The sequence below is a fragment of the Anguilla rostrata genome, chromosome 6 (genome assembly GCF_018555375.3).
Source record: "Anguilla rostrata isolate EN2019 chromosome 6, ASM1855537v3, whole genome shotgun sequence".
Classification (NCBI taxonomy): domain Eukaryota; kingdom Metazoa; phylum Chordata; class Actinopteri; order Anguilliformes; family Anguillidae; genus Anguilla; species Anguilla rostrata.
Window position 1 is genome coordinate 3,727,354 of NC_057938.1, and position 21,206 is coordinate 3,748,559.

General features: G+C 43.6%; 3 protein-coding genes across 7 annotated transcripts in view; all 3 read left to right on the plus strand.

The window, feature by feature from the left end:
- LOC135258251 (collagen alpha-5(IV) chain-like) overlaps positions 1 to 1,627 on the plus strand; it is a 32,340-nt gene extending 30,713 nt beyond the window's left edge. For all 4 annotated transcript variants that reach the window (XM_064341622.1, XM_064341624.1, XM_064341623.1 and 1 more), the window contains one exon: positions 534 to 1,627. In XM_064341622.1, coding sequence (XP_064197692.1) covers positions 534 to 612 — 79 coding nt within the window. In that variant the 3' untranslated portion in view covers positions 613 to 1,627. The remainder of the gene's footprint in view (positions 1 to 533) is intronic.
- Positions 1,628 to 3,810: 2,183 nt separating this feature from the next.
- LOC135258259 (uncharacterized) lies at positions 3,811 to 6,808 on the plus strand. Of its 2 annotated transcripts, XM_064341642.1 has the most exons (3): positions 3,812 to 4,045; positions 5,706 to 5,927; positions 5,967 to 6,808. In XM_064341642.1, the coding sequence occupies exons 1-3, from the start codon at positions 3,905 to 3,907 to the stop codon at positions 6,687 to 6,689; spliced, it is 1,086 nt and encodes a 361-aa protein (XP_064197712.1). In that variant the 5' UTR covers positions 3,812 to 3,904; the 3' UTR covers positions 6,690 to 6,808. The 2 variants fall into 2 exon arrangements, with proteins under 2 accessions (XP_064197711.1, XP_064197712.1); XM_064341641.1 differs by having other exon boundaries at positions 3,811 to 4,045; positions 5,706 to 6,808.
- A 7,728-nt stretch (positions 6,809 to 14,536) lies between these two features.
- Positions 14,537 to 15,891, plus strand: LOC135258267 (somatostatin-1A-like). The gene is made up of 2 exons (XM_064341652.1): positions 14,537 to 14,733; positions 15,357 to 15,891. The coding sequence occupies exons 1-2, from the start codon at positions 14,596 to 14,598 to the stop codon at positions 15,561 to 15,563; spliced, it is 345 nt and encodes a 114-aa protein (XP_064197722.1). The 5' UTR covers positions 14,537 to 14,595; the 3' UTR covers positions 15,564 to 15,891.
- Positions 15,892 to 21,206: the final 5,315 nt, after the last annotated feature.

Below are 21,206 nucleotides of genomic sequence, written 5' to 3' on the forward strand. Positions count from 1 at the left end.
CTCCTCCACACTGCTGCTCTGACCAATGATCCACATTGCTGCTCTGACCACTGCTCCACACTGCTGCTCTGACCACTGCTCCACACTGCTGCTCTGACCACTGCTCCACACTGCTGCTTTGACCACTGATCCACACTGGGGCTCTGACCACTGCTCCACACTGCTGCTTTGACCACTGCTCCACACTGCTGCTCTGACCACTGATCCACACTGGGGCTCTGACCACTGATCCTCACTGCTGCTTTGACCATTGATCTACACTGCTGCTCTGTCCACTGATTCACACTGCTGCTCTGACCACTGCTCCAGGCTGCTCCTCTGGATAAACACATCTATGTTTATCTTCAGTATTGTATTGTGTTAAGTGTTTTAGAAATCTGTGGTCTGTTGAAATATATCACTGCATGTACCGTCCTGCCTTCAGTCCAATAGAGTCCTGTGTTTTAGTTTAAGTACAGTCCTGTATTTAATTGTATTGTGTTCTGCACAGTCCCTCGCCGTATTAAATACAATATTGTTTTTGTCTCGTGCAGGAAGCCAGTTAGTCAAACGGTGAAGAGGCCAAACTTGGAAACCGTCATCAGTCGCTGCCATGTCTGCATGAAACAGTAGTGCAAGAAAGGGGGGGGTGGGGGCCCCGAATAGACTGAATCGCAAAAAAACCCAAAAATAAGTCAATCATAACAAGTATTTATGTCTTATATTTAGACTTAAAATCTAATTTCCTCCTACCAGCGACAAAATAAAAAGTGATGGCCATATCGTACACTTTGCTCACACACTTGTATCACAACTGCATCCGAAGAATCCTGCACTACAGAAACAGGAAGCAGCTCCGGAGAGTCTCATTTCCAACATGACCACAGGATGGCAGTAGAGAGCTGAGTGGACGGGATCTGGTCTGGCAACGATAGTGCAGCTCATCTCAAGTACGCGATTCAGCTGGGTGTGAAATTAAAACTCCGAGCGTAATGTGGTGTAATTGAACAGCAAATATTTATTTCGCTACAGTGTCCAGACGGCTTTTTCCACAGCACTTTATTTCAGCTAGGGCATATCCCCGTACGCTCATGTGGAAAAAATAGTACACTTAAGCATATCGGAAGCACAATTATATGAACATAATTTATCCATCAGGTATGCTACGTTATACTATAGTATACTTCCAGCAGGCTATTTTCCACACGGGTGACACTACAACCATTTGTTTATTGTATTTTTGGAAAAATACTGTGTAATAGCACATTGTTACCTTCCAACCACGCAGTCAAACTCTAACCATATTCTTACTATAAGTCAGTCTTGCTAAATTTCCATAATTATCTGAAAAAATGTGAGCCTTCTTAGCAGCTGTACAGCACTTAAATCACGCAGGATTCGTGTACATTCACTGTGGTGGCATGTTATCTGTAAATTTCAGCTTAATATTTTATGTTTTCAAAGTGTTCTGTGAGATCTTTCTGCGAGTCTTGAAATACAAAGAATTCAATTATTCTGCGCAGGTTTTCTTCAGAGGTTTTTCGGTTTAGGTTTAGAGGAAAGTAATTTTCTTATTTTTGATTAAATGGTGGAATTTGTTAATTAATTTCTCGCTAAACTTTAAATTAAATAGACATTTTGACTCCTGCCTCTCAGTTTTTTTTTTCTTCTTCTCAGTGAGAATGTGCATCTTAACGGGTAAAATGGAACGCATATCTTCCAGGGCTCTGGTGAAGGCTGTTTTGCCATGTTTTATTCCAAATCAGAAATAATTCACGGTGATGGGGCCCTCATTATATTCGTTGCCATGTTCATGTGATTAGCATAAGGAAATAGCCACGCGCAAATACAGGTAAGAAAAAAAAAAAAGATGAATGCTGAAATGTTCTTGGAAACGTTCTTACACACAGGCTACGATCAAAATGTGATCGTACGCATGTATTGTGAATGAGGCCCATAAAGCCAAGTTCACCCAGCGAGCATTGGCCAGGTCAGCAAGTTAGGGCTGGAGATCTACCATCCCGTACAATGGGGTTTTCACTCCAACCCTAACAGAGCATCGCCTCATTGGACAGCTGGAGATCTCCTCGAGCTGCCAATCAGTAGAGTCAGGTGTGCCAAATTAGGATTGAAATGAAAACCTACAGGATGGTGGATCTCGAGTGACGGGGTTGGTCACCCCTGATTTATAGACAACCATCGACCTCCTGCGTGACATCTCCCCTTTTTAAAAAAAATTGTGGGGTCATCTCCCAAGCGCCACAACGTGCGCTGCCTTCGTCAGGATGAACGCCAAAGCCACGTTGCAGCTGAGAAACCGTTGATGTGGACAAACACAATGTCACTCGCGACAGACGCGTTCTGAAACACTGTCTCGGGGTCAGAACTAGCTGGTGTAATTTATGAGAAGTCCGCCACGGAGCATCCCATTAAATCGTTTTTTTTTTTTTTTTTTTTTAAGTGAGTTTCAGTTTCTTCTGTGCTCTGTGCTCGAGCGATGTTGTCTCATTCCAGTCAGGAAATTAAATTTGTGAGGCTGAAGTTTGTTCCACGACAGGAACGGTGAAGAACGGCAAATTAGGAAAATTGATCCTCCGGCCAGAGATGAACTTCGGAATTAAAAATAATAAAAACTGCTGCCGGCTGAAATTAAAAACATAAAGTTTGAGACACACGGCTCAGCAGTCTGCAGACACTGATCCTTCATCCAGATACACACACCCGCATATACACACACACATGCCCACCTTCACTATTATATGGCTACACGTAGATACCCTTGCTGAGATGAACATCCACACTCATGCGCATACATACATAAATACATTCACTGTACATACAAGTATACATACATACAAACATATGCTATACATAAATCCATACATCCATCCATACATACATACATATGCTATACATACATCCATCCATCCATACATACATACACTGTACATAAATACATACATATACTGTACATACACTGTACATACATACATACATACATACGCACTAATGTGCAATGTGATCATGTACAAATGTGTTAAGTTAGACATGATTTTGTGCGTACACCTATAGGCCGTAGATTGCGATTGTTTAATTCTAGGCTTACTCTGTTTTTTTTATTTATTCATCCACTTCTTGATCATGCAAGTCCAAGAAAACAGATGATTAATGCGGAGGCCTGCGCGATCTGCGTATGCGTATTGTGTCAGTGTATAGTCGCAGACTTGTCTGAATAATCTTCAAAAAAATAAATAAATAAATAAAAAATCAATACATTTTTTTCGTGTGCTCAGCAGACGGGCAGGATGCATGCGCGAGTGCTTCTGGTGTCCGGTGTCCGCTCTCTGTCTTCCTCGCCACGTGACGCAGAGAGGAAAGCTCTCAGCTCGGCTCTTAGTGGCTGCGCAAACAGCCGCAGAGATTTCTCTTTTGTTCTCCTCCTCCTCCTCCTCCTCCTCCTCCTCCCACTCAAAAAAAAAAAAGGATTTGAAGGACAATAACCTGGTTCGTAATTGAATGTTCCGTCTCTTGCTCCGGCCCCCTCACGCACACACACACCTTTCTTCCGGGCCAAGGGGGCTTTTTTTTGCGATGCAGGCATTTTTCGGTTGTGTGTATTTTACATTAGCGAAGTGACAGACGCCGCGTGGGCTAATAGTTTCTATCGCGGTGCACTCCTGAATGTCAACAAGATCCCCGCGCCCGCGAAAGTGACTCCGTAAGCGCGGGATTCCGTCGTCGCCGCGGTTACCGGGAGGAAGGGAGGAGCCGGCCCCCTCGGCGTGACCCGAGGAAGGTGGGGGAGGTGAGGCCTTTAAAAAGGGCCGCCGGGACACCCCGTTTTCCGAACTTCACCGCCTTCCACCCCGACGCAGGTCCAGCTCAGTCACGCCCCGGTGCAGGCCAGACTCTCCCCTACAGAAGCATGCACGCCCTGCGGACGCCCGGTTCCCTGGCCCTGCTGGGCCTGGCGCTGGCCCTCTGCGGCCTCGCCGTCGCCTCCGAGCCCACGCCGCGCTACCGGAGGCTCCTCCTGAAGGCTCGGGCTGCTGCCGCGGCAACACAGGTAGGCGGGGTCACCGTGGCGACGCTAGCGAGATGGCGGGGTAGTGTGCGGGAACTTGGGACTCGTCTGAGGGCTCATTATGTGTGGAGATATTTACAGACTTTGAATGAGAAACTCTTCATCTTTTCTTTTTTTTAGTGTCAGGGGGGGTCTGCTGGGTTTTCTTCAGTTCCTTGTCTGTCACGTGCAGTTTTCGTGTGGGAATTTTCCAGAAGGCGATCAAAGACACGGCATTTTAGTCAAAGTTTCAAATTTTATAACTGACCCCTTCTGCAGTAAGTGACCAAGACTCAGAATGATTATATTAACCTTACAGTGCGCAAGATCACATGTATGTGATTGGAATGTTCTTAACTGAACATTGTAATGCTGATGTAGCAATCAGTACAGATAACAGTAAAGCAATGGAGTTCTAGAACACTGGTTTAGCATTTTGGGAAAAAAAAGAACATTTGAAAAAACCTACTCTTCAAAAGATTAGACTGTGAATTAAAACATACCAAAGCACGTATCACAGCAATACTATTTTGTGAATGAATTCAGCTGCATGTGTACATTGCTCGCCTTGGTATGTTAAGCCATTCAGGCAGTGCTTCTCTACCAGTGGCTGCAGGGGCTCCCTGAAGGAGAGACAGAGAGAAAGTTGATGTAGGGATGGAGAGGTCTCCTGCTTCCTGTCCAGGCAACAGGAACCTAAGGAAAGATCTGTAGGAAGATGCCTGTTGAGTTTTAAGCTTCATAACCAACTCATAGTGTGGTTGTGACTTTAAATGTGTTTTGTAGGGAATTACAGCCTGTTAGTAAGACAGAGGAGGAGGCCGGGCAAGTTGAGGAAACCCCACATTCGCGTTTTAATTTCCACTTTTGCTGTTCCTCTGTGTGCCTGTCCAGCACTCCCTCGAGAAACATTAGGTTTCATGCCGGGAGCCTCGTATGCAATTAATTTGTATCATTTGTTAACTTAAAAAAAAATGATTTTTTTTTTTTTACTATTTTGAGACAAGATAGTGGAAGATTTTTGTAGCTCTCCCTGCGCATTTGACGCATTGCATTCTCATTTGAGCCCTCTTTCTGTTTCCTGTACCATGCATTGCTTTATAGCGCAGAACTAATTTTAACAGGTACCACAGCCTTGAGAGTATAAGGATGCCGTTTAATTTGTTCGAGAGAATTTCTACGGAGTAATGGATAACTGAACCGCCGAGCTCCAGCCAACTAATTACTTGGCGGTCTGAATGGGTCTTTAGACTGCTTGAAGTCGATGAGCACTTAATTACCTCCTCAAAACCGATTATCACCCTCCAACTTAAGAGGAGGATTGGATGCTGGAGAATCAATGGTGATCATCAAAAGGCGGTTTGAATATCTTACGTTATGTAAAATAAGTCCTGTCTTTTGGGTGTGTGTGGGTGTTTGGGAGGGGGGGGGGGGGGGTGGGGGTGGGGCGGGGAGAGGGGGTGTGTGTGGGTGTGAGTGTGTGTGGTGGTGTGTGTGATGTGTGAGTGGTGTGGATGGTGAGGTGAGGTGTGTGTGGATGTGTGGGTGGGTGTTGTGTGTGTGTGTGTGGTGTGTGTGTGTGCAGCATGCAGTGTCATGTGTCGTGTGTGTGTGTGTGTGTGTGTGTGAGACACTCATTGTCCATCTCTCCTCCCTGCTTCAGGACCAGAGAGAGCAGATGATGGAAGCTCTCATGTCTCAGGTCGTTCAAAGACGAGGTTTGGCCCAGAACAGCAAAGCATCTACAGCACAGCGATCTGGGACTCCTGAGGGCCAGGTTCCTATGGCGAACAGCGGTGCTGTCCAGGTGAGCAAGACACCTGCAGCCGAAAGAGGCGTGGCCAAGGACAGCAAGGTGTCTGCTGGGAACAGGAGCGTCACCAAGGTGATCCAGGTGCCTACTGGCGACAGGAGCATCACCAAGGTGATCCAGGTGCCTGCTGGGAACACAAGTATCTCCAAGGTGATCCAGGAGGGCAAGGCTTCCATGGGGAGCATGGGCGTGGTCCAGGAGAGTAAGATAGCCCCATCCAATGGGGGTGTGGTACAGGAGAGTAAGATAGCCTCATCCAATGGGGGTGTGGCACAGGAGAGTAAGATAGCCCCATCCAATGGGGGTGTGGCACAGGAGAGTAAGATAGCCTCATCCAATGGGGGTGTGGCACAGGAGAGTGAGATAGCCTCATCCAATGGGGGTGTGGTACAGGAGAGTGTGATGGTGGTGCCTGAAGTGGGTGTGACCGTTATCCCAACGATTGATGTGCCGAGTGTGGGTGCGGCCCAGGAAGGTGAGGCGTCTGCTGTGGGCGTGGCCCCGGAGAACGGGGTGCCTGGAGTGGGCGTGGTCTTCCTTTCGGAGATCGTGGTGTCCGGAGTGGGCGTGGTCTCAGAAGGCGGGGTCCCGGCCGTGGAGCCAGAGATCGAGGTGTCTAGAGTGGGCGTGGTCGAGGAAGACGAGGCTCCGGGAGTGGGTGTGGCCCCAGAGGTGGAGGTGTATGTGGTGGGCGTGGGCGTGCCTACTGGGGAGAGGGGTGAGGACGCTGATGCTGAGCCGGACCACGCCCCAGACGGCACGAGCACCCTTCCTCCCCGCGAAAGAAAAGCAGGCTGCAAAAGCTTCTACTGGAAAAGCTTCACTTCCTGCTGAGAGTACAGTCCAGGCTCCACCCACTTTGCAATTGCCAGGATCCGCCCCCTCTCCCTACCCCTGCAGACCCTCAGCTCTGTATCTGAGACATGTGTCAAATAAAAACAACAAAAACTCTCTGCTTCTGTCTGTGTGGGTGACAGCGAGTCTCTCTCTCTTATGTACACTCACATATTCTTAGTAATTATAATAATAATAATAATAATAATAATAATAATAATAATAATAATACTATACTAGTAATAGTTATTATCAATACTATTACTGCTGATACTACTACTATTAGTACTACTACTCCTAATAATAATAAGAAATATTATAATAACAACAACAGCAACAATAATAATAATAATATTAATCACCATCATTATCATCATCACCATCATCATCATTATCTCCATAATGAAAATCACGATCCTGTAATATGTAAGAGAAAATAAATTAAAAGTAGAATAATAAACCCTATTTTTTTAAAAGTTTAGAATGTTCAGCTTTGACGCCCTTGTCTTGAGACATGTGGACACACAAAAAAAAACGATGGGCCCTTTAAAGTGTTGAGCACAAATAAGTGATTAGAATGTTCTTAACTGAACATTCTAATGCTGATGTAACAATCACTACTGGTAACTGAAAGCAGTGGAGTTCTAGAACGCTGAATTTAAAAAAAAAAACATTTTTTAAAACCCTGCTTCTCTCAGTTTCTTCACCATTATGCCACACTGTCTCATACTTGCATGGAATCGTTCACAATATATTTGATTGTTCTGATAAGCTATATTTACATTTTTAATTTCAAATCCATAAAATACAATATTCGTATGCATCTTTTTCTGGCTGAAAGAGGTATTCGTGAAATTCTGAGTTTTCAGGCTGATGAGAGACTAATCCATTCATTCCACCAGCAAACAGAGAATCCAATTAAACTTAAAGTCCATTCCTTTAATTCTGTGTGTGTGTGTGTGTGTGTGTGTGTTTGTGTGTATGTGTGACAGCAGCAACTGAAATATATTTGGGCCCTTATGATGTATTTTATAAATGTGGACCTAAATAAAGATATAAAATGTGTGTGTTGTGTGTGCATGTGAGAGAGAGCGAGAGGTGAGTAGGAGACGTATTTATGAGTATGTTGTTATATTTGTTTTGTGTGTGTCTGTGTATATGTAAGAGCTTATATTTAGTTATATTGCATTTTTGTGTTTATTTGTGTGTTTATGTATGTGTGTGCGTATGTGTGTGTGCGACAGAGAGAGCCACTGTGTTAATAAGTTTCATGCTGAAAACTGGTATAATGTGTTTGTACTGTCACTGAACAAACAGGGAGAATAATTGGCAGCCCGTTGAGCTCTGAAGTTAGTCACCACAGCGCTGTCATACTCCCTAAGAAGGCCATGGCTATTCACAACCTCAAGCCCCCCCTTAACATTCACAAACGCACAGAAACTGCAGCGGCTGAAGATCGTGCCGCGCCGGAAGAAAAAAAAAATGACACCATTAACACGCCGCATCTCCGTGAGTCTCCACGGGGCTTCGCCTCATTTCGGAAGAAGTCGCGATCACGGCGATCACGTTCGCCTTTATCAATCACCGAAGAACCCTACGAGCTACACGCGTTGGCCTCCGCTGTTATTCCGCGGCTTTTGTTTCCCGCTGCTTGCAAACAGCATTCTTAGCCCGCCCGAGCGTAAAATTAATGAGGTGACACCCTCTCCCACTGCGTCTGGCGTGTTTAAACCGCATTACGGAAAAAAGTGTGTTTAAGCGTTTCGTTAGAAGCAATAAAGATCGCATTTGAAATTTTCACCCCCCCAAAAAAGCGAGTGCAATATTATAAAGGCATATCGCGTTATGTGTTGTGAGAAAAAGGAGAACAGTGTGACAGGCAACGATGGGGAAAAAATGAGGTGTTTGGGGGAAGGTCGGGCGTAACGGGGTACGGAGAGGAGAGAGAAGAGGAATGATGCTCACTGAACACACACCATTTCTGCTTTGGCAACCAGAGATTTATTTAAAGTTTTTTTGACTGAAAAAATCTCACCGAGATCTTAGAATTGAATTTGTGTGTCAGTAGAGTGTGGAAGAGAAGAGCAGAAGTCATTTGCAGAACGAGGGCATAAAAATCGGGGAAACAACCAACGGAATCCTAGTGCACAAAATCATGTCAGGGCACAAAATGAGGTCCACCTCATGATGCCAAATTCGGGAGAACCGTCGTGCAATTTTGGGAGCAGTTAAAAACCAGCTATCCCCACTCACACAGTACATATTAGGCTCCACTACGCAAAGACGATCTTTAAATGTCATAGAAGTCATAAAGTACGTCGGGAAACTGCAAACATTCAATTGTAAATGAGCCATAAAAATACACAGCACATATAGCAACAATATTAAATTGTAATGCAATGATAGAGACGACCACAACTACAGCAACATCATTATCATTGTTGTCATCATCATCATCATCATCATCATTGCACATTACACATCACTACACATTATCCAATTTCATTATTTGCAGATGAACAGTATTACAACTATCGCTCTCATTGTATCATCCCCAAGATTTGGCTCAGCAGATTTCTCGTTCTGCATTTTAAACATTTTGTTATTTTATTATTTTTTTTGTTTTGTTTGTTTTGTTTGTTTGTTTGTTTTTTTTTTTGCTCGCGCGATACGTATCAAGCACGCGCCGTGTCAGTTTTTAAGTAACCGCGAATCGCAGAAGAGTGGCGGGCGGGCGGGCGCAGCGGCCATGACTCAAACCCTGACATTTAACAGCCCTTGGGCTGAATAATCCATTCTGTGCTGTCGGGGCCCTTTGCGACACTGCTGATTCTGCGCCTCGTGAATTTACAATCTGCCCTCCGCCGTCGCTGCTGGCCTGGGGCGAACGCCTCTCTCTCTCTCTCTCTCTCTCTCTCTCTCTCTCCCGGGGGAAAAAGTTGCATCATCACGTCGCTCGTTTCGGAAGTCTCGGTTAAACGGGGTAGGTGATACAAACGGTATATAAAAAAGTGAGGTGATCTGCTGGCGAGGACAACCCCCCAGCATCATCCCCTGACAATACAGCACGTGAAGCTGATGGAGACAACTTATTAAAATGTGTCTAGTTTTTGTCTCTGATCTCTCTCAGTGATTGCTGTACTTGTGAGAAAAAAAGATTATATCACTGAAACTGCCTCCCACCTTACACATATGTGCGTGCACACACCCACACACACACACAGATACACATGCACATACACAATCTCACACACACACAGGGACATATGTGCATGAATAGTCATGCACATGGGCATATGGTCACACATACTGATGCTCTTCTGAAGCTCATGAGCATGCACACACACACACACACTCACACACGCACATGCACACACACACGCACGCACACACAGACACACACACACACATACTCACAGATGCAAGAATCAAACACACACACACACATATGCACACTCACACACTCACACACACACGCACACACACACACACACACACACACTCACAAATGCAAGAATCACATACACACACATGCACACACACACACAGACACACAGACACACACATACTCACAGATGCACACGCACACACACACACACACACACACTCATACACAGCAGGTCGTGACAAAATCTTGAGTATCAGCACCCCCATTCTTCCCTCCCCAGCACCAGCTCCACCCAGCTGGGTGTCACAGGCGCCGTCTCTCCTACTCCAAATGAAAGCCCCCCCCCCCCTCCACGGTGTGCTAATTACCCCCACTCACCTCCTGTATCCACCTCCCCCCCAAACCCCAGCACTGATCGCATGCATATTTCACATGGGCCATTGGTATTGTGTGGTATGAATCACCGGAGATGCAGTGCAGACTGTAGATCCCCCCCGACACACACACACACCCACACACATACCCCCACACCCCATTACTCATTTTGTTTAACCAACCTGAATTTCAGAATGAGGAGACTGATGCCATTATTCACACCCTCCAGCCTAACCATTCTCCTAACCCACATTCCCCACATTATGTGTGTGTGTGTGTGTGTGTGTGTGTGTGTGTGTGTGTGTGTGTGATAACCTCCATCAATTTTCAAATGTAAGTGCGAACAAACCTGATCTTACTGTGGTTGATGAGAAAAACACGGAGAGGTGTTCCTACTGGAAGTAAGCTTTCGATGCAAGTCTAGAAGAAGCATTTCTTACTAAACAGTTAAAATACCAGCCATTACTACAAGCCATAACAGAACTAGGGTACAAGTGTCAACTTCTAGTTTTTATATTTGGAAGCCTTGGCCATGTCCACAGGCTTGTGGTCAGAGGTCTTAGGATAATGGGGCTGGCAAAATGGAGAGCAAAATATTGCTCAGTTCCCTCCATTATAGGCAGTCGCGGTTTTTGGAGGAGAAGATGTTTCTTGTACCCATAATGTTTCCTGTCGGTGCAATTGAGATGCAAATGTGTAACCTGCATTTTGTTTGCGTCATCCCTACTGGTATACTTTCTGCTACTCAAGTGAAGGACATCAGACAGCAACTGAAATATATTTGGGTCCTTATGATGTATTTTATAAATGTGGACCTAAATAAAGAATTTAAATGTACACACGTGCGTGCATGTGTGTGTTTGTATGTGTATGTGTGTGTGCGTATATTCATGCTTGTGTGTGTGTCTGTGTTTGGAGTGCATTTGAATGTAAGTGCCCCTGTGTGTAAGCTTGCATGAGTGTGTGTGTGTGTGCGCTTGTGTGTGCCTTTGTGCGTCTATATGTGTTTGCGGGTGTGTGCGTGTGTGTGTGTGTGTGTATGAGTGTTTGTGTGTGTGTGTGTGTGTGTATTTGTGTGTGTGTGTGTGTGTGTATGTATTTGTGTGTGTGTGTATGAGTGTTTGTGTGTGTGTGTGTGTGTATGAGTGTTTGTGTGTGTGTGTATTTCTCTGTGTGTGTGTGTATATGAGTGTTTGTGTGTGTGTGTGTGTATTTGTGTGTTTGTGTGTGTGTGTGTATGTATTTGTGTGTGTGTGTGTGTGTGTGTGTGTGTGTGTGTGTGTGTATATGTGTTTGTGTGTGTGTGTGTGTGTGTGTATGAGTGTTTGTGTGTATGAGTGTTTGTGTGTGTGTGTGTGTGTATGAGTGTTTGTGTGTGTGTGTGTGTGTATGAGTGTTTGTGTGTGTATGTGTGTGTGTGTGTGTGTGTGTGTGCATGAGTGTTTGTGTGTGTGTGTGTTGGTGGGGGGGGGCTGCTAGGAGTAGGGTCCAGCCATGTGGCACTGCCGAAACCCCCCCGAAGTACAAGGCAACAGTCTGAATCACGGGGACCGTGGTCCCCTCCCAACCTTCTGCCGGAACTTTCCACAGCGAGCGGGGCGAAACCTCGCAGGGAAACGTCTTTCTGCGCCAGGCCGAGCTCGTGACCAAACCTTTACAGCAGCTTGCGCAACTACCTGCTCCGAGCGCTCGTCTGTCATTCCCCCGTCTTTATGACTGAACAAACAACCCCTTCAAGACGTGAATAACCACTTGTGCCTTTGGATTCATCAGCTAACGGCCCTTAGTCCAATTTTTATCTGCTTTCTCTGCGGCTAGAATTCTAATTATGTTTTAATTTAATTGGCTTGTTAAATTAATCAATTAATGAAACGGTAATAAAAAATTATTGATACATTCTTATACTTATCCTTGTTCCTGAATACCTATCTGAAGACTCTACACTGAACAACTATTATTATGATATTTCACTCCATTGAATTCTAAGTACAATGGAAAGTGACAAGTAATAATGTATGACTGGTACAAGGGGATATAACTGGTACAAGACATGCTTTGTGCATGAATTAATTTATCTGTTATAGAATGCTAAATCTCCCTACTACAAAATCAAATTTCTTAATGATGAAAAATTATTTACAACTTGAAATATCACTGTAATTATAGTCCATATTTTTGAATTGGTTATTAAATATATGCCAGAAATAATGGCAAAAAGGTTTCATAACCATTTTCCAGTTTATCTACTATTCACAGTTGTTATTAACCCTTTAAGGTGTAAGATCAAATATGCGATTAGAATGTTCTTAACTGATATGACTACTGTTGTAACAATCACTACTGGTAACTGAAAACAATGGAGTTCTAGAACACTTGCTTTGAAAACAAATTTTTGAAAAAAAAAAAAAATCCTAAAAAGAAGAAGAAAACAATAAGAAACTGCTCCTCAAATTGACAATTTTAAAATTCTGTGCAGTGGATCATTTTGTGTTTTACATGCTATGCTAACAGATGGGATGGGGAATTTCTGTGATCTTGTAGATTGCTAAGGATTGATATGTAAGCGTTGTTTACACGCTACTGCGTCTGAGCATAATGACCTAGTGAAAGTGTGATTAGCGGATCTTGCAGCTGATCTAACAACCGGAACACTCATCCATTAAAACCAGCTCAGTCTGACTCATTCCATCCAACGCAGACTGAGTCAGATCAACTCGAGCATTTTTTGTGTGTGCCATCACTACCTGATAGAAACCACGGAGGAAATAAGAAACGGAAAGGATTACTCACAAAGAGTTTTACGAGCATATAGACGCGCCGTTGTCTAATTCCGCACTCTGAACTTATCTCCACCGTGCAGCTGATAAAGCTGGATGGTTGCGTCGTGTGGAGGTGAAGGATCTGCGTTTGCGACTTTTTCTGTTTTCTGGTTTTTCTTTTTCTTTTTTTCCTTTGTGTTCACGTCGTAGTTGGGGCCAGAGGTGTCGCCCGTGAGTTTTGGGCCCCACTGAAAAGATCTCGTACTGGGTCCTGCCACAACTGGATGAAATGATCAAGATCCCCAAATCCCCCTCCCCCACTCTAGAATTATTACCACCTCTCTCCCCACTTGCAATTGCACTGTCCATTACAAACCGTGTGCAAGGTGTACCTTCTTCAGAGACACGTCAGTCAAGCGTGTAAAATGCACGAGCTGTGTACGTCTCTCTGGATGACAATGTCTGCAAGCAAATAAAAAAATGATTGCGATACACTGGAAAACCAAGACCTCAAAAAAACAAACAAACCAACAAACAAAAAAACATGTCCAATCCGTTTTCAAGGATTATAGATACTCTTTCAGAGTTAACATTGAAAAGTGAAATATTGTGTTAATTTAAAATGTGCTCTACCAAAGTGAAGTCTGAGTTGATTTAACAGCGCTGTGGGATCAATTTAATGTTCCTGTAAGTCCCTCCGAGCTGCACTGCTTGACTAGGATTCTCAGCCTGTTGCAACAGGCGACATTCATCAATATGAAACGACACAAAACTAATTCAACAAAGTTGTTTTGTAATGAAAAAGTAAAAGGGGCCGGAGATGGACAAGCAGGATCCCTTCAAACCGACCGCCGAGGCCCCAGGAACAGCATCTGCGTCCAGCATCCGGGTTAATATTTCACACAGAAAAGTAGCGGTTGCGACTAGGCTGGATAAAACTGGATTTGGCCCAGTGAGGGAACAACGTTATGCACCTTCTAAATGTATTCAAATTCCCATGCGCACGCATGCACATGTGCACGTACGCAATGCAATGTCAGTCACTTGCAGACAAGTAATTAAATAATCGCAAACCAGACAGTGATGGAAATTGACTGTAACGTTACTGTAAACTGCATAATAGCTAGAGTTCATAAAAATAAAAATAAAAACATTTAAAATGTTGTTTCTTAAGTAAATGTGAACGATCGTTTTTGTCTCTCCTTTGCTCAGGGAAAGACGGCACGTGCAGAGCTCTGAGCATAAGAGTCCCCCCCGCCACTGTCGTCCAACTGACGTCACACAATTGTTTAAAAGGGAGACGCCGACTGAGTGAGAGTAACAGAGAAAACGCCGTCGCAGTTGTCTCCAACAAGTTTCCCGTTCCCCAGAGACCGAAGCGAAGATGATCTCCCATCGTATCCAGTGCGCTCTCGCCATCCTGTTTCTCGCGCTGGCAATCAACGGCTTGTCCGGCGCGCCGTCAGATCTCAGGTTCCGTCAGTTTCTGCAAAGATCATTCATCGCACCAGAAAGCAAACAGGTAGGCTATGACTCCTACCATGAATGGGCACCGATTTATTCACCCGCACATTATTGCACATGTCGTACTTAACTCGTACAGTATGCTTCCAGAAAGATATAGACGTGTGTTTTCAGACTTTATTCTGGTTGCCGAATTTGTGCTGAACTATGAGCTCTCCAAGGTTCTGAAATTGCGCTGACGCGTTCTGTGCCGAGCGAGCGCAATTCCAGACATACTTAGAAACTATTTAAAATAAGCCCACACAGAAAATATGCATATAGAAACGTAACTCACCATTATGCCAGTGGATTAGCTGAAAGCCTGTGTCTTATAGAACTTTTTAAACATCTGTATTCGTTTTCTGTCTTATTCGTATGAATAGCTACACTCCAATGAACATTTTTGTATCCTTTGTGAGCATGGAGTAAATTCAAATTTCATATAAAAATGATGCATTCCAAAGTTTTCAATAAAATTAAGTTTATTTATCAGTTGGAAGAAATCAAAATATCGTTTGTCGTTCAGTCAGCACTCTCCGAAATATGCGCAATTTAAATAACTGGATCAGATCAACAAATGGCCCAAATCAACACGTACGACGTGTGCGGATTTAAACATAAACAACCGTTTTCTGTTTTCAGGATCTCGACAGATATTCTGTTGCGGAACTGTTGTCGGAACTCGTGCAGTCAGAAAACGGAGCCCTGGAGTCTGAAGAGCTCACGCGCAGAGCCGCGCTAGAGGAGCCGCGGTTCCAGCTGGAGCGCGGCGCCAACGTATTTCTGGCTCCGCGTGAACGCAAAGCCGGGTGCAAGAATTTCTTCTGGAAGACTTTCACGTCCTGCTGATCCCGACGCGTAAAACCTTGAGCCACGGGCACTTAGAAGTGTTTTTTTTTTCCAATTTAATTTATTTTTAACTGTCCTTCAAAAACCTCCATCATAAAACCGGTGGACTGTAAATAAAACATCTTATCAACTGTTACTGTATATTTGTGATTTAAAAGTGCAATTGACTATATTTTGATTTCATGATGAAGTAATTTATATTTTTAAGAGAGCTCTGTGTGAAAGAAAGGTGTGCAAAAAGGCTGCTATCACCAGTTGTATGTGTCGTTCCATTCTGAAAGATGTGCTTTAAGCTGTCCATTTCAATAAATAGTTTTCCACAAGCCAATATGTTTTCTTTACAATGTTTTTCAGACTTCTGTGTTTGTATGTTACCCACATTACCGAGAAAAGGGCTGCACTTTATTACTTCAAAATAACGTTTAAATGCCCCATAATCCCCACAAAACATTCTGAGCATCCTTTAATATAAATGACCAGTCCACTAATGGAATAAGATCTGCTGGGTATTTGGTATGTTATTCAAGGTGATGCTTCTATACTTCCTATACAACTCCGGACTGAATATTCTCATGTTTTAATCCCCAAAAACCATTTTACCAATATGCGACTCATGTGCATCATGTGCCTTATAGTGTTACATAGCATCGTCAGTCAGATATGTACGTGTATCTGGATGAGAGTCTGATTGCAATCACAATAAGAAGTGACCTCTCTCAGTAACATTCCTGGGTAGTTTGAGGTATAGACCATCTAAATCTGATATATATATATTGTACATGCCACCGCTCAGGTGGAGTACTTGCAGAAAGAATCACCATTTAGATCATTTTTCATCGTCTTATTACATTTATATTATTATCATTTTATTCTGCATAACTCCTAGCATAAATACAAGTGTGTACCAGGAGCAATGATCAAAGGCACCGGGAGTGTACATTGTGTACTTGTTATTTGACAGTTCTGGTGTTTGCTCTGTTTGCTCTTTTTGCTCTGCCCCTTGCCTTGCTGCTCTGTAAAGTGTCTTTGTGACAGTTCTCTGTAAAAAAGAAAAAAGTGCTGTACAAATAAAATTGAATTGAATTGAATTGAATTGAATATCCCTGTGGAGTCGAGGTGGGCAACAAGAGTTGTATCTGTTTCTGGTACTCATGCCTCAACTTTTGCCGATAATGACTTAATTCGCCCTAACATTTACACCGTCTGACACTTTAGCTACATTATCTTAATACACTCATGAATGCAAGCCAAAGACTGTTTTTGTGTCTTTGTATGAAATGTTTTGCTGTAATGTAATCTACCACCAGACGAACCCTCGCTGACTTAACCCTTGGAAACGTAGGTTTTTTTTTTGAATGCTTTTTCAAAATTCTACATTCTAAATTCTATGTTGTAGAACTCCGTTTCTTTCAGTAACCTGCAGAGATGGTGTACACAGTCCAGTCAGCTCATTTTGACAGGGTAATCCGTGGAAACAAAAAACCTGCATACACATTGCCCCTCCAGGAGCGAAACTGCTTACCCCTGCTGTGGAGAGAAATCAAGTGAACAGTAAGTGTGCACTTGTAGTGAGGAACCAAGGGAGCAGAGAGTGTGGAAGAGAGGCCAGGAATTTTTTTTTAATTCAATGAGCCAATCACAAACTGTCCCCCCGTAAAAACAATTATATAAATCTTTTTTTGTTTTCCAAAGCAACTGCCCCCCTTTATCAGTCATCAACTGTTCTCAATGATACATCAACTCTAACAAAATTTATATGAGTCCAATAGGGGGCCAAATGTACTCTAGTGGAGTTAAAAGTGCTCTGTCAGAGTTCGTTTCGCACAGGACATTTTTGAGGTGCACCTGCACGGAGAGCACTGAGAGAGGACTTGGATTCCTCTAGTAAGAACGCATCCTCTTACAAGTTAGAGACTGTTTTATACCCTACACACGCCACAGAGCAGCAGTGGCAAAAAAACATACCACCAATCAGAGGAGAGGAGTATCTCTCACTGTTAAAGGAGACTGTGCACACCTCTGAAATTATAGACAAGTGCTGGGCAAACTAATTTATAAAACCACAAGAGTTGAGGACTATCGGTACACTGCTTACGAATGCTCCCAGCCAGCGGTTAATAAAGGGACAACATTTCGGCCAGCAGGTCTTTCTCAAGCCCAGCTCTATCACTCTATTATAATTATCTCTCGCTGTTACCAGCTGATTTTCTGTGGCTGCTTGGCGTGTCACTGAGAAAAGTGAGGGCAGCAGTCACCAGACGAACCCTCGATGACTTATCCCCTGGAAACGTAGGTTTTTTTTTTTTTTTGGAATGCTGTTTCAAAATTAAAAGTTCTAAACTCTATGTTCTAGAACTCATTTTCTTTTAATTTCCTGCAGTGATTGTGACGTCAGAGTTCGGTTAAGAACATTCCAATCACATATCGGTCATTATAAACCCACCCTTTCCACAGGCTGGACGATCGTGCTCTCTCAGCTCTGGGTACAGCTCAGTTCTGCTCGTCGTCTGAACTGTGACATCACAATGACTTCACAGAACTGTGAGTGAATCAGCAACGCCCAGTGCTTTACTTGCCAGCCCCACCTAACCTTGCCCAAACCTGTACAGCCATGTTCAAATCCACCCTACTACATCCCACCGCGGTCTGTGCCTACCAGCCCTTCCCCACCCTCCCCTACCCAGGTATCAGGTCATAGTCAGCCAATCACACAGTGCAGTCTGAACTCTTCAGTGTAAGGCCCCAACCTGCCCGCTGTGGCGTCTACCTTGATTGACAGAGGCACTCAAGAGCCTTAATAAAGTTTATCTGTCAGTTAAAAATAATGAACTGTCACCTTGCTTGGAAACCATGGATCGGTCATCATTACTGACTAATGCAGTCTAGTAAAACGTCCATATGTAAGTCACAATTACTAATGATTTTTAAGCAATGATCGTACATCAGTGACGATAACTGACTGATGAATGCAGACTTTGCATTTCCTATTTTCTGTGCCTTAGAAAATATCCATATGTATATTTGTTTTCCCTGAGTAAACAAGTCATTTATAAGAAATAAAAAAAGGTAATGCAAAAAGGTAAAGGAAATACAGTTCTGATATTCAAATATTTGTCAGTGCCTTTTTGATGAATGATGCCATTTCTTGCATTGTTATTTCAGAAGTTTGAGTAAGAAAGTGCAGTGATCGACTGAGCTTGCTGGGCATCGATTGGTGGAGAGATCCAATTTCTCCACATGATGCAGTGACCGAAAAAATCTGCCGGGTTCCTCACCGCCGTTTAAATCGAACACCGGCAAATCCCCCAAATTCCCCGATCCCTGCATCCAATCGCCGTCCTTTTGTAATAGTCTGAAGCCATTAGACCGATGTACTTCCTCTTCGTCAGACAGTTGAAGGCATTCATGTGTACTAATAGGAAGCAAATAACCACAGTGTAGGGGGGTCAGCTAATCTTTTTTTAAATAGCTGCAATACCCATCGATCAGCGCTGAGGGTTTTCGACGCACCCCCCCACACTCACTAACATAACGTACATGCACATGTACCGGTGTACTCAAACGCACAAAGACGTAAAACAGATTTAATCAGTTCAAGTCTTTGGAACTTCGGAACAATAAATAAATAAATAAATAAATAAATAAATAAATAAATAAATAAATAAATAAATAAATAAATAAAATAGAAAAGAGGACCAAATGTGAGATATTATTACTTTCCATTTCACTGAATTTTGTGTGTCAGATGCTTATTCCTGGGAAGATCTGGTGGAAAACAAGCAGTAGGGTGTGTGTGTGTGAGAAAGAGAGAGAGAGAGAGAGAGCCACATACCACTTCAATCAGTCAAGAGAGGTTCCAATGACCCTTACAGCAGAGAGAGGAGGAGGCGTAACACTACCTCTTGCACAGGGTGTGAGTGTGAACCTTCTCCCATCTCCAGAATGTGGTCAGAAAGTCAAAAGCGCCATCTAGTGGTGGTTTGTAATGACATGTGAAACTGGCTGTAAACTGGACAGGCAGTGCCTAGGTGTGGCGTTTGATTCTCAGCTGTGGTATGGAGAGGTGGTGAGGCAAGCGGCGGATGCACAAACCACAGATGATTGGCCCAAATCAGTGTCGGCCATTTTGGTTCTTTCAACTGGTCTGAGGTCAGTGTTTTAAGGCACCAGGTTTACACCCCGACTTTGCTGCAGTAGTCTCAATCACCACAGGTAATGCACCCGGGATGTTCTCGTGCCTTCCCGTTGGTGTTCAGCGACCTCTAGTGTTTACAAGCCAAAATTACATATCAATTTTTTGCTCTTATCTGAGAGGACGGAGGACAGCTGGTTTTGTTGGAAAGATGCCCCTTTTTTCTCTCTTCCTCCATCTCTATCTGAGTGTGTCTGTGTCTGTCTGTCTGTCTGTCTGTCAGTCATGTATTAAATTAAGGCTGTGTGTGTGTGTTTTCTCTCGACAGGTGCAATGATCTGTTTTTGTGTGTGTGTGAAATATGCATGATTGTGTGTGCGTGTGTGTGCGTGTGTGTGTGTGTGTGGGGTGCACATGTGTGTGTGTTGTGCTTATGTGTGTGGTGTGTGTGCGTGTGCTGTGTGTGTGATGTGTGTGTGTTGTGCGTGTTGTGGTGCTGTGTGTGTGTGTGTGTGTGTGTGTGTGTGTGCGTGTGTGTGTGTTGGCTGTGTGAGGTGCTTGTGTGTGCTGTGTGTGTGTGTGTGTGTGTGTGTGTGATGGTGCTTGTTGCGTGTTGGTGCCGTGGTGTGCTGTGTGGTGTGTGCGATGTGGTGCTGTGTGTGTCTGTGTGTGTGGGTGCTTGTGTGTGTGTGTGTGTGTGTGTGTGTGTGCTGGTCAGTCTCGTTAATAATGACGGTATTCATGCATGTATAGCCAGCCATAAACACAGAAACACTGTCTGAGCCGACCGCTGGTGTCCGCCCAAAATCTCACAGTGCTCTCTCATTCCAGAGGGCTGGCCGGCTGTTGCCTGGTTACAATGGTGTGGATGACAAACTGAGAGCAAATTCAATTAAGCGGAACGTATTATTAGGATAAACAAGGAGGAGGTCCTTAATAGGGCCAAAAATGAGTCAGGTTAGCGTGTTGGAGCCAGCTGAAACATTTGTGGGCGCTCTGTTTAATCTCAATGCCCTCAAAATAAGTGTCAAGTAGTGCCTACCACATGAAATTCATTCTATTTTAAAAAAATAAGGAACCAGAGCTCTTTTCAGTCCCTATTCAGTATTATGCGTATACTGCCATCCGTTCAAAGCACTCAATTAATCTACTGCCGGGCTTTTCTATGTTTTTGAAAAGTTTATTTTAGTAGAGAAACTAGAGGAGAGAGTCTGCACCAAAACTCTGGAATTCACTGCCAGTAAATATTAATCTCCCTGACTTCCAGTTTTTAAATTAGGTCTTAAAACTTTTTTTTTAAAGAAGGTCTTTTATTGAGCTTGGATTAATTTTGTTTTTATCTTCATCTCCATCCTGCTTCATCAAAGGAATTTTAGGATTTAAAGTCAAAGGCAAAGCTCACCCATTTTATTGTCGTTAAAAAAATATAAATAATTTCACCATTGTTTATTTTCAACTAGTGAAGCACAAGGGTATGAATGGCATCTAATTACATCTCAATAGCTCAAAAA